General features: G+C 51.6%; 2 protein-coding genes across 2 annotated transcripts in view; both read left to right on the plus strand.

Moving 5' to 3' along the window:
- The first annotated feature begins 4,052 nt into the window (after positions 1-4,052).
- On the plus strand, positions 4,053-5,231 carry LOC130485960 (basic salivary proline-rich protein 2-like). Its single transcript, XM_056859100.1, has 2 exons — positions 4,053-4,339; positions 4,487-5,231. Exons 1-2 carry the CDS (start codon positions 4,053-4,055, stop codon positions 5,229-5,231), a joined length of 1,032 nt encoding a protein of 343 aa, XP_056715078.1.
- Positions 4,693-13,322, plus strand: part of CUX2 (cut like homeobox 2) — a 187,008-nt gene continuing 178,378 nt past the window's right edge. The window contains exon 1 of the mRNA XM_056859406.1: positions 4,693-4,745. The gene's annotated coding sequence lies outside the window, so the exon portion shown is untranslated. The remainder of the gene's footprint in view (positions 4,746-13,322) is intronic.

A 13,322-nucleotide genomic window follows, 5' to 3' on the forward strand; every position in this document is an offset into this window, starting at 1 on the left:
AGATTCATAAATAGGGCTCAGATACATAAATATTCACCCATCTTGCAATACATCAAACCTTTCCACTCTGCAGACTACCTTGGATTTCTGGAAGTATCCAAATATCGAAGGGCCTTTACTCGTGAGCGTTTCAATGCCTTACCTTCAGCTCTCCTGGAAGGCAGGTATCTCCGTACTCCTTTTCATCAATGATTATGCCCATGCAAAACAGAGAAGGTAGAAACAATAGAACATGTTCTGCTGTAATGTTCCTTCTACAACAATAAAAGATCGCAGTACATTCTCCCCGTATTGTCATCATTTCCTGAGAGATCTGAAGAAGCTAAAGTTTCCCTTCTCCTAGCTGACTCCTCTTGGGAGATAATCACTCAAGTAGCCAAATTTTGCCCCCGGTCTTGTGGGGTTCATAAAAGCTTTCCCCATATAAGATGTTTCCTCCTCTTCTTCAAATCATCCCTCCAAAAACCATCAACTTTTTATTATTTTAACCTTACTTTGATTTTTATTCAGAGCTGATATTTTATCGAAATTTTTTAAAAAATTGATTAGTTAAGAGTGGTGGTTTGGAGTGGCGGAGTTTGATCTGGAGAACTGGGTTTGATTCCCTGCTCCTCCACCTGAGCGGCGGAGGCTAATCTGGTGAACTGGATTTGTTTCCCCACTCCTACACACAAAGCCAGCTGGAGTGTGACCTTGGGCTAGTCACACTCTCTCAGCCTCACCTACCTCACAGGGTGTCTGTTGTGGGGAGGGGAAGGGAAGGTGATTGTAAGCCAGTTTGATTCTGCCTTAAGGGGTAGAGAAAGTTGGCATATAAAAACCAACTCTTCTTCTTCTTCTAAACTCTTCTAGACCGATTTTCAGTGAAATTGGGCCAGAAAATTGGTCTAATTTGTTCTTAAGGATGTTCTTGGTTATTGGTCTGCTTTTTATCATGTCTTGGCTGCTATCTGGCATGCCCGGCTCTGAACTTTGGAAAGGGTGGGATAGAAATGGCTACAAATAAGTAGGCTGGTTGCCTATCAGAAGTTGAACCCCAATACCCCAATTTTTTACCTCAGCTTCAAAGTGGTGAACAAAAGCCACAAGCCATATAAAGAGTTTTTCCCAATAGTAAAATGTCCCCCTGACAAAATTTCACCCCCCCCCAGGACTAAAGAGTGGACAGTGGGGTGTGAAACCACTGAGGGGCTATAAAAGTCCAGTCTTAACCTGCCAAAGGCCAAGCGGAAACAAGATTTCTTTTTGTTCTTAAAAAATAATATTGATGTATATTTAAGAACATTAACAAGTCAAATAGCCACCAACTGATTAATTGGTGCCCAGTGACCAATTAATTTTAAAAATTAATTAATTTGAAGACTTTCAGTTGAAAATAATCCTTTAACAACAAGATTATTTTGAAGTTAGCTGTAAAGCGCAAAACAGTCACTTAATAATACTTGATTCATAATTGTTAATAAACGGTTTCTTTCCCCCTTTTATATTCGTTTGAAGTTGTTTTTAGTATTAAAATGCAGAAGGATTAGGTTGACAGAATGTAGTGAACGGAATCCAATTCTTTTCAAGAACATTCATTTTCCTTTTTTCCCCCCTTTTGCTTTTAATTTAATGAGATGTTTTTGCAGTCTATCCATATCAGGGAGGGGCTGTGGCTCAGTGGTTGAGCATCCGCTTGGCATGCAGAAGGTCCCAGGTTCAGTCCCTGGCATCTCCAGTTAAAGGGACTAGGCAAGTAGGTGATGTGAAAGACCATTGCCTGAGACCTTGGAGAGCCATGGAGAGAGGCCGTGGCGCAGTGATAGAGCATCTGTTTGGTATGCAGAAGGTCCCAGGTTCAAACCCCAGCATCTCCAGTTAAAGGCACCAGGCAGGTAGGTGATGTGAAAGACCATTGCCTGAGACCTTGGAGAGCCGCTGCCGGTCTGAGTAGACAATACTGACTTTGATGGACCGAGGGTCTGATTCAGTAGAAGGCAGCTTCATGTGTTCATGAGCCAATGGAATGCCAGCAAGGAGGATACCAAATGAATCAATCAAGGACAGATTATATAGCTTCAGAGCTGCTACAAAGAAGGCCGTGTATCTGTGAAGCCATTCCTGCCACTGCGTAGGAGGGTCTTAGCAGCAGCAGCAGGGCCTCTCTTGCTGACCTCAGAGTTTGCACAATTCCCTACAGGAGCAGACTGCTTAAAACTGCACTTGTCAGAGTCAGCATCTCAAATTAGGCTCAGAAACAAATTAGTTGCCAAAGTATTTCAGCACATATGTAATATGGTATCTACTTACTCGTGCATTTAGTCTGGCCTCAACTATTTTTATGAAATGTTTCTGTACCGTCTCCATGGGCAGCCCCATGTAGAGTGCATTACAGTAGTCTAATCTAGCACAACTTTGGAAAATTAATGTATTCATCTGCAGTAACTGGCAAGCCAACATTTTCTTATCCTGTTGAAAATTAGGATATAGTTTGGGATTTATTTAAAGAGGGGGAGAATTACTTTAGTAGGCCAGTAAAGATTTATGACCTGATACAATGGCTCAGGGGCTATATTTAAAATTAAACTGCACACTAGAGTATTTTAAGAGTGATTTAGGTTAGGTTATTTTTATGCCTCATCTCAGTAGCAATGTTATCAACCGAGTCCACCTTTTTTGTTGAAAAAAATCTTAAATTAGGCTGAGAAGCTATGGGGGAAAGATTAATGTATTTTAAATCATGCCTGTTGACCGACAGATTTTGGGCTGAGACTGTTTCCAAACCAATACAACAGTCTAGAAATGAAGAGCCAACACTTGTTCACCACTTGATGGCCAGTATGTGTGAATGTGTGATCACATGGAAGGGAAGTCCTTAAAAAAACTCCTCCAAATCAGCTTGGTGGCTGGAGCGACAAACGATTGGCTGTCACTAACTGGCAAGGATTGGCTTGCACGTGTGAACTGGCCATCACTGACCACACATCTCAGGCAGGACTGTCATATAGCCTCCAAGATTATGCTTGGCAGGATGGAGACATCCTTGGGTCCTGGTCTGGAGAAAGGCAGGCTTCAAAGATTTAAATAAATACAATCAGGGACACAGTCTGGAATGCAAGTGTGGAGACAGCAAAGACTACTCATGCATGTGTGTATCAGCCTGCAACGTAGCCAGGGTGCCCCATGGCTGTCTGGGAGAGCGCTGCTGGGTGGGCACTGTGGGAGCAAGGTTGCTTCTCCTGTGTCCACATGTAGGGGAGGGGCTGTGGCTCAATGGTAGAGCCACTGCTTGGTGTGCAGAAGGTCCCAGGTTCCCTGGCATCTCCAGTTAAAGGGACCAGGCAGGTAGGTGATGTGAAAGACCTCTACCTGAGACCCTGGAAAGCCACGGAGAGGGGCTGTGGCTCAGTGGTAGAGCATCTGCTTGGCATGCAGAAGGTCCCAGGTTCAATCCCCAGCATCTCCAGTTAAAGGGACTAGGCAAGACCCTGGAGAGCCATGGAGAGGGGCTGTGGCTCAGAGGAAGAGCATCTGCTTGGCACGCAGAAGGTCCCAGGTTCCATCCCCGGCCTCTCCAGTTAAAGGGACTAGGCAAGTAGATGATGTGAAAGACCTCTGCCTGAGACCCTGGAGAGCCTTGGAGAGGGGCCGTGGCTCACTGGTAGAGCCTCTGCTTGGCATGCAGAAGGTCCCAGGTTCCATCCCTGGCATCTCCAGTTAAAGGGACCAGGCAAGTAGGTGATGTCAAAGACTTTCTGCCTGAGACCCTGGAGAGCTGCTGCTGGTCTGAGTAGACAATACTGACTTGGATGGACCGAGGGTCTGTAATCCCTAAACTTTGAGGAACTGTGCTACGCACTAGAAATCAAAGCAGGCTTTGCCAAATAATAATAATTATAATTATTATAATAATTATTATTATTTGCAAGCTGTCTGAGCCGGAGGGCGCTGCTTTGTGTGTGCGCGTCCGCGCTTTGGGACGCGCACGGGCAAACCCCCCGCAGTTTGCGAAGCAGCTCCCCCCCCCCCGGCCGCCTTGCTCAGAATGGTGCCTCCAGCCTCCGGCCAGGGCCATGCACGGGCTTCGCCTGGCGGGCCTCTCCGGAGGGATCCGCCCTGCAAGTTTCAACGTGAAACAAGCCCCAAAGAGCCCTCCCCAGGCGGGCAGGCAGGCAGGCGAGCGGTGCAGCCGGCCCCCGCCCCCCTCCCGCGCCGGCCCGGGCGCGCCCCCTGGGGCTGAGGCGGCCGGGGGGAGCGGGGGGGGGGCTCCTCGCGGGCCCCCAAGATGGCCGCCGATGCGGGCTCGAGGGCTGGCCCTCGGAAGCGGCGGCCGGCCGGCCGGACGCCTGCAGGTGAGTGAGTGCGGGGCCCCCCACAGCCAGCCAGGAGGGGGCGGCGCGCGCGCGCCTGCGGGCGGAGGGGGAGGGGGCTGCCTGCCGGCCGGCGCTCCCCTCCCCTCCCCTCCCCTCCCCTCGGCCCGCTCCTCCCCTCCCCCCCCCATCGATAGGTATCCGCGATTGATTCCTCGCCGCGGCTCTTTGTTCGGGCGGCTCATTGATCCCGCGGCGGCGGCGGCGGCGGCGCCGAGCAGGAGGCGGGCTGGCCAGGCGGAGGAGCGGCGGCGGCGGCCGGCTGGTCGGGCGGGCTGGATGGAGGCGCCGCCGGGCAGCCCGGGGCTGCTGCTGCTCCTGCCGCCGCTCCCGCCGGCCCCCGCCCGCCCCGGCCACGGCCCGCCTGCCGGCGCCCAACTTCTCCGGGCTGTGAAGGTGACCAGCGCCGCGGGGCGGGCAGGAGGAGGGACGGGGGGAGGTTCTGGTCCCCGGGCGGGGGGGGGGAAAGAAGGGTGCTGGGAACCGGGGCGGCCCACCCTCCCCAGCCGGGTTGCAGCGCTTCCCCCCCCCGCAAAGTTTTCTCCCCCCCCGGGCGACCCCCGCTGCAACTTCGCGGGGCGCCTTTCGCCTTGTTTGCTGCGGGTGGGGGGAGGGGGAGCCCCCGAGGGAGCCCCCGCCGCCGGTCCCGGAACTCTGCCCCCCCCGCCTCCCTTCCAGGGCTTCGTGTCGCCCCCCCCCCCGGCAAGCGCGCCTCCGCTGCCGGCGGGCATCCCTCGCTCGCCAAGCCGCGCCGGCCTGGGGGCGACTCTGCCGGCTGCGGGGCGCGAGGCGGCCGCCTTCCTGCCCCCCCCCCACCAGCGCGGCCGGGGCAGCTGGCCGGGGGTCGCGCCCGGGATGGGGAGGCATTTTCCCCGGGGCTGAATCCCCCCTTTCCTTGCCGCCGCCCCTTCGCCCCTCCCTCGACTAAGCAGGTAAGCGAGAGTGCCCGGGGAGGGGGGCAGCCAGAGCGGGCGGGAATGCGCCCCCCCAGCCGGGGAGAGAAAGACCCCCAAAGTGGGTGTGGGGGGTCTTTCTCTCCCCGGCTGGGGGGGGGCGCATTCCCGCCCGCTCTGGCTGCCCAGAAGGACTTGCTGCCTTTTGGAAAAAGGGAAGGCCCAAGGTTGGGGCTGGAGGAGGGAGCCCCCCAAGAGGAACATGGAAATCTGGCAGGGTGGGAGTGGGGGGGGGGCAGGGTGGTGCTTCGAGGCCAGGGCCACAATCCTGGGCACGCTTGCCACTTACTTTCGGTCCCGCTGAAAAGCGGCCGGGCTTACTTCCGTGCCAGCGCTGCCGGTGCCCTGTCCCCATCTCGCTTGCACTGGGTGGGCGGCGAGGCGTTTGCCCGGGTCTTGGCTGCTGGGGTTTGCCAGTCGAGCCCCGGCATTCGGAGGGCGCCCGCTCTTTATTTGTGACCCATGCTCGGTACCACTATGCATGACAAGAGGCGGAGGGAGAGGAGAGTCGGACCCGTTCCAGGCTGCCCCTCTGTGAGTTCCCTTCGGATCCTGAGGACCCAAGAAGCAGATGAAAGCTGTGGGTATTTGGAGCTTATTTGTCTCTGGGTGCCACTTATCAACCCCCCCCCCCTTTGCGTTGTGGTGGTTGTCAGGTAGGAGACCCTGCCGCTAACCACGGCCAGCGCCTAACTCGTCTCTCACGCCTCTTTGTGCATCTTCTCCTTCCCAGGGTTTTGGGCGCTCTGGGTGTTCAAAGGGGTTGGCGCTTCATATCCACCGTGGAAAACATGGGTGCAGTTCTGGTGTTTCTTGCTGCAGCAACAACATTCAGGGCTGCCCTAATAGCCGGGCCCATACCTGGCAAGGTGTGATGACTGGCGGTACTCATTTCATAGGGGGCTTGCCCAAAAATTTTTAGTTAAAACTGGAGCCTCACTTGATTGGGATCCTTGGGAAATAAAGCTTACAGAGCAGCCCCACCCCCTTGTGTTTCTGGGAGGGTTATTGGTTTAGGTGTGCCTCTTGATTGGCAGACTCATCCAGAGAAGCAACAGGCACTCATTTCTTGGCAGGAATGCAGGCCTCATATCAGGAGTCATTGATCCAAATTTATCCCACTCCACACACCCCCTCACAAACAGTTGAGGTGGGTTGGAAGGAGGCAAAGCACAGAGCAGTGACTCATGCTGATCCACAACAGGCATCCTCCTTATTCTGCTGCATCTTTCAGTTTGGAGTGATCGCTCATGAATCACTCCCCTGATGGGAGCTGGACTGCTCTGCAAAGCCAGAGCTGTGACTCAGGCAGAGATATAACAGTCAGCCTCCATTGGGGGTAGGTGCTTATGCTCATAGGAGTCTCTGTGTTAATTTTCTTTCTCCTGGCATGTTTGCAGTTCTGTTATGGTAATTTCGTGTGTCTCAGTGCACATGTTTCAACGGTCTAGAGCAGGGGTGTCAAACATAAGGCCTGTGGGTTGGATCTGAACCCCAGAGAGCTCATATCTGGGCTGCGAGCAAGCCGAGGCAGCCACCCCCCTCCCCCACTCTCGATCTGGGCTGGTGAGCTCGCTGTAGGCTCGCCAGCCACCATCCATGCTCCCGGTATGGGCTGGTGAGGCATGGCTCGGTCCATCCAAGTGACATTTATGTCATATCCGGCCCATTGTGCAGGGGGTTGGACTAGATGACCCTCGTGGTCCCTTCCAACTCTATGATTCTCTGATCTAGAGACAGGGCTAGTTAACGTACAGGTATTGTGTAACACGGTTGAAAGCGCAATGAGATCTGCTTAGAAACTTCCCAAGGACCAATCTGCCATGTGCGAGTGTTGTGGGGTCTTGCTAGGTTCCCATTACACTCATCCAAGGAAATTAAATTGTGCTGTGGCTGTCCTTGGTGCATATCTGGTTGTGTGTTTTGTTGCTGCACCCAACACACATGTGAGCGAGCGCATCTGATCCCACACCGACCATACTGGGGAGCAGGGAGTTAAGGGCCCCCAGGCTGCGTCTCGGTTCCCATGGGACCCAGTAGAGGGTGCAGCCATTTTTTTGCCCCGTGCTGAATTCGTAACGTGGGCCCGATGAAACCAGCTGTTGACCAGGAGACTCAGTAAAGCGATCGCTTCCTAGGCAAGGTGCATAACTGGATTGAGCTAAGCTGCAGGCACGGCACAGCGTTGCTAGACGAGAGAGGAAGACACAATTTCTGAGGGTATTAAATAGGTTTAAAATGCTGCGTGGTTCGCAGGGGCGTGAGCAAATGTAAGGATGCTTTGACGATGCTTTGGTAACGTAATGTATTGGCGGTTTGCGGTTCATCTTTTAAGGAGCTTACTCGACACAGCCGTGGTGCCCGGCCTCGGCATTTTCCAGGCGCTCGAGACTCCCGGCTTGGCCCGACTCTTGCTGGCCTTTGAGGGTTTGGCGAGCGTGGATTAGATCTGTTCCGAGACCCTTGGGATATGAGCGGGCCAGCCCTCTCCTTGGCACCTCAGTGCCACAGAGGCAGATGTGCATGACCTCAAAGGGGGAGCGCTGCAGTGAGTTAGACAGTTTAGCAAGAGCCGGAAAAGAGTCCTGGCAGGTGGGGGTTTGGCATTGGGGAAACCTTGGGCTGGAGAGCGGTTGCACTCCGTTGCTGCCAAGCGCGGCGCTTTAATTTGCCAATGTTCCGACTGAACGGGTCGCTGTGTTTGGGTGCTCATCTGTAAAGATGGTGAGGCGTTTTCTGATTTACGTGGAGGGTAGGCCTCGCTCAAGGACTTGTGTGGATCCGTGTGTGTGATTTGTACCGGAATCATTGCCCCTGTATTCTGTGCCTATTCTGCACCCATTCGCTATGCACCATTTGTGATTCGGTTGTTTCTTTTTTCTAGCAGGGACAATTAGTGCCTGATTAAGCAGTTACTAACCTCTTGCACGCCCTGACCTGGATGGCCCAGGCTAGCCCGATCTCATGAGTTCTTGGAACCTTTGAAGGGTCAACCCTGGTTAGTACTTGGAAGGGAAACCACCAGGGAAGTCCAGGGTTGCCACGTAGAGGCAGGCAATGGCAAGCCACCTCTGAACATCTCTTGCCAGCGTGGTATAGTGGTTAAGAGCAGTGGTTTAGAGTGGTGGGCTCTGATCTGGAGAACCAGGTTTGATTCCCCACTCCTCCACATCAGTGGCAGAGGCTAATCTGGTGAACTGGATTTGTTTCATCACTCCTCCACATGAAGCCAGCTGGGTGACCTTGGGTTAGTCCCACTCTCTCAGCCCCACGTACCTCACAGGGTGTCTGTTGCGGGGAGGGGAAGGGAAGGAGATTGTAAGCCGGTTTGAGTCTCCTTTAAGTGGTAGAGAAAGTCGGCATAGAAAAACCAACTCTTCTTTTTCTTCTTCTTCTAGAGTTAATGGTGGTGTAATGTGGGCCATTCTTTAAATTTAGGGATCAGTGGTGCAAATAGAAATTGCCGATTCTCCATTCATCCAACCGCTCAGTTGGATAACACTTGCTTGCAATCACCCATGTGGTTTTTGGATCCTTCAGGCCACAGGGAGCTGGTTACACTGGAGGAAAGGGGCTGGAGCAGTCAGGGGATCTGGGGTTGCTTCCCTTTAAAAGCACATTCTCAGTGCCTTCCTGGCTGCCACATAAGTGCCCAGATTTGGCCAAAGAGGACTTCCCTGCTCAGCCCTGCAAGGCCTGGTGGGGCTGCCTGATTACAGGAGCCCTGTGGGGGTGGGGTGGGCCAGACCCTCTCAGGTGGGGGGGGCTGCCCTTTCCCCTCGGCTGGCCATCTTTGATTCAGGTCCTTTGCACAGCATGTTGGAAAGGTCTGTTGAGAGTGGAGCCATGCAAAGAGTTGTTCTGTCCTCTAATTGAAAGGGCCCTGATGCAGGTGCGCACGAACAGGGTGCTTTCAGCCATTAAAGAAGAAAAAGAAGAGCAGTCGGTTTTTATACCCTGTTTTTCTGTACTGTAAGCAATCTCAAAATGGCTTACATTCACCTTCCCTTCCTCTCCCCACAACAGGCACCTTGTGAGGTAGGTAGGGCTGAGAGAGTTCTGAGAGAACAGTGTCTAGCCCCAGGTCACCCAGCAGGCTTCATATGGAGGAGTGGGAAATTGAACCTAGTTTCCAGAGTAGAGTCCGCTGCTCTTGACCACTGCACCACCTATACCGTCTCGATTCTGCACCATGAAAGACCTGCATGCAGTTTGCTCATTTCTGAAATGTCTCTTTGTCCTGGTTTTGCCAAACCAGAGGAAGAGTCTGGAGGGTCCTCACAGCAACCACATCCCCCCCCCCCGTAGCTTCATAATTCAGCTGCCCCTTTGACTTCTGAAGAAGTGAGCTGTGGCTCACGAAAGCTCATACCCTACCAGAAAATATTTTTGTTAGTCTTTAAGGTGCCACTGGACTCTTGCCCTTTTCTACTACCTTTGACTTCTGACATAGTAGCAGGGTTTGCCCCACACTTCCTGCATATCCTCGTAGCACGGGGGCCAGGAACGTTTTGTTTTGTTTTTGAAGAATGGAAGCTAAGACTCTCAGAGCCAAATTCTACATCCAGTGCAGCGTTTTGCACTTTTGGGCATTCCCAGTAAAATCTGGCAGGCAGGGATTTGGAAAAAGGCATAGTTTGGACAACCTTGACAAACGGAGGCCGCCTGTAATACATGCTGATAACGCGATAGTCCCTGCAAGTGCCTTGATCACGGCGTCGGCTGTTTTTCTGCAGCAAGCCGGCGCTCTCGGAAATGAGGACAGATAAAAACTGTATCAGAAATGACGGTAGGCATATTTCATTAGGCAGCGAGGTTGTTTAATAGGGGGGCATTCCCAACATGGCCGGCCTTTCCTTGCTGTCTACTGTGCTTGCAGGCGCCTTGCCACTTCTGGATTCTTTTTTCCATTTTTAACTGGCTCTGTTTTTATTGCCATCAGTTCACCCAGTGTGCTTTTTCTGTGCTTCTCTTGCCACTTGGCATGATTTTCTTCTGATTTAGCTAGCTGTGGGGAGAGGCAGGGAAGGGCCATGGCTCATTGATAGAGCCTCTGTCTGGCATGCCAAAGCCCCTGGTTTGAGTCTCCGGCATCTCCAGTTAAAAAGGACCAGTCAGTAAGTGGTGTGAAAAACCTAGGATGCTGGAGAGCCGCTGCCAGCCTGAGTAGGCAGTACTGACTTTGATGGACTAGTGGTCTGATTCAATAGAAGGCAGGAAGTATTTCTTCAAACAACACATAGTTAAATTGTGGAACTCTCTGCCCCAGGATGTGGGGATGGCTGCCAACTTGGAAGGCTTTAAGAGAGAAGTGGACATGTTCATGGAGGAGAGGGGTATTCATGGCTACTAGTCAAAATGGATACTAGTCATGATGCATACTTGTTCTCTCCAAGATCAGAGGAGCATTCCCATTATATTAGATGCTGTGGAACACAGGCAGGGCAATGCTGCTGCAGTCATTGTGTTTGGGGGCTTCCTAGAGGCACCTGGTTGGCCACGGTGTGAACAGGCTGCTGGACTTGATGGACCTTGGCCTGATCCAGCATGGCCTTTCTTATGTTCTTATGTTCTAAGGCAGTTTCAGTTGTGTTTTGATGTGTATGCTAAAATGGGAAGTTGGGGGTGTGTGGAACAGAAAATGGATGATTTTGCCCTAAGAATTGTGCTTTCAAACCTGGTAGAATATGCATGTTTTTGCTAAATGCTGAACAAAGACTTTCCCTTCGCTTTGCATGGGCTGGGTACCATTTGCGGGGAGGGAGGGGGGTCTGGGAACAAACTCCTCCCGCTAAAATGCTCCTTGATTATGAGTTGGATTGCTCATATCTGTTCCATTCACAGTGGTTCTTCCCTCCCAACACAAAGAGCGTCTCCCTCTTGTGGCAGGCCAGTCTTTCTTGTGCTGGGAGAAAACGCCACTGGTAACAGAGCAGATCTGATCCTTCATGTTAGCCATGCAAGTGGAGGCATGTGTGGACATTGTTAGCTCAATGGAGCTTCCATGTTCAGAGGTAGTGTGCCATCTGAAATACTGGAGGTTGAGAACTAGTAGTAGCCATTGGTCTGATCCAGCACAGCTGATCTTGTTAAATGATGCTTGATGTATTGCATAGAGGCGTCGGTACCTGAAATGTTTTCTGGTCAAGCAGTCTTCCTGTTGAATAAATATTTATTGGCGATTAATAAGTACTAATGTACATTGGAGGGATCTAATAAGTCCGTTAGAACATAACTGAATTTGTGCAGAGCAATATCAGCGGGAGAGGGAATGGTTACTTGGTCATGTCAGGGTGGGCAGGCATTTTTTCTTTCCCTGTGAACTCAGCTGCTTCTCCTGAAGTTATGATAGGACAAGAAGAACCCTGCTGGATCAGACTATAGGTTCTTCTCGTCCAGCATCCTGCTTCCAACAGAGGATGGTCGGGTGCCTGTGCATCTGCTTCCACATGAAGGTTTGGCTTTAGTCTGCGATCCAAACTGGAGTGAATTTTTTTTTGCAGGGGGGAACCCCGTGGCACAGAGTGGTAAGCTGCAGTACTGCAGTCAAAAGCTCGGCTCATGGTTATAGTGCTATACCAATATGTCAAATGTCATTTTTCCTAAATGCCCAAAAAAGCCCTCTAGTGGTGGTGGGGGGGATGGGAGAGCTGAGGCCAAGAAAATTATGCCAACGCCGCTGTGACCCGTAAAAAAAGCACACAGTTTTGTCCACACAGCATCCAAATGGTGTTTCGACTGTGATCTTTCAAAAAAGACCATAGCAAACCAGGTTTGGGAAAGACTGCAGCAAAGCAGGAGGGAAACATGGAAAGCAGACAATGAGGGGATCAGTCATCATAACGTTCTAGCGATACAGCAATTGCTGAATTTTTAAGAAGCCCCCTAGTGGTGGAGGGTGGGATAGCAGCCTCAGGGGGTTGAGACAAGGCAAGGAAAACCGGTGGGTGGATTCTCCGTTGCTTCCACTGATGCCTCTGCATTTGCAGTTGCCGTGAGAGGTACACAAAAAGGGGGGAAGCACCTTGAGAAGACCACAAGCAGGTTTGTGCAAAGAACTGTGGTTCAGAAGTAGAATGTTTCTGTACATGGAGGTTCCATTTAACTTTCTCTGAAGTCCTGTGGGCTTTAAATTGGGTCACATGCCTTCTTAGTCAGATAATTTGGAAGGCATTTATGTATCTGTATCTGTGTTGGGTCCCCCCTTCAGCTGCATGTTTTGCATCTTTGGTAACTGGAGGCCTGTGGAGTATGTAACTGCTTGACAGAACGTTTTCACTGTGCAGAATTTTAGTGGGGGAAAAGATGGGATGTTGATTAAAATATTCTTGCTATGTGATATTCTGGAGTGCATAAATTTTACATATATATCAGCTGGTTGAGACATCCGTTAAATGGGATGACAGCTTGACTTACCTAAACGTGCTATCATTTAACGACATGTCAAAATTCTTCTTTATCTGGGATGACAGCAATAAATAAGTGATCAGTCCCATTAACTTTGGGAAACTTGGGAGATGGTGCACTTAAAATGGAGGGCCGGGCGGAGGCACTGCTGCTGGGATAACCGTGGATGCAGCCTGGTTCAGGTGTGCTTCTCCTCAAATGGAAGGAAGCTGGTCTCGGGTCTTGGGTTCGAGTCCATTTTCTGCCATGGATTCATAATTCATCCAGGCTGGCTCACAACTTTAGGGTCTTTCCATCTGTAAAATGGGAATCAGTTGGGCTGGGGGGCTCCTGTTCTACATACCTACACCAGAAGAGGTCAGATTGGTAGGCCAACGAGGCGGGGCTTTTTCAGCGATGGCCCCCAGACTGAGGAATCCCCCCCCAAAAAAGTACATCAGCCTCCCTTTTGGCCTTCTAGGAACTTGGGGGAATGGTTTTGTTCTGGAGGGCGTTTGGTGTGTGTTGTTCCTTGAACTGGTTTTTTATTAGGACTGTTGGTTTTATGACTCTATTTTTCTCTCTGTGGCTTTCTAAAATTTCTGTGCTCTATGTGCTTCTTCTAAGATTGCTA

Source organism: Euleptes europaea, chromosome 13 (assembly GCF_029931775.1).
Source record: "Euleptes europaea isolate rEulEur1 chromosome 13, rEulEur1.hap1, whole genome shotgun sequence".
Taxonomy (NCBI): Eukaryota; Metazoa; Chordata; class Lepidosauria; order Squamata; family Sphaerodactylidae; genus Euleptes; species Euleptes europaea.

What these genes read in the sequence shown, in the direction of transcription:
- LOC130485960 (XM_056859100.1), top strand. Translation starts at nt 4,053, where the DNA reads ATGCACGGGCTTCGCCTGGCGGGCCTCTCCGGAGGGATCCGCCCTGCA. An exon ending in GGACGCCTGCAGGTGAGTGA is followed by an intron (nt 4,340 to 4,486) that starts GTGCGGGGCCCC and finishes CCCCATCGATAG; the next exon opens with GTATCCGCGATTGATTCCTC.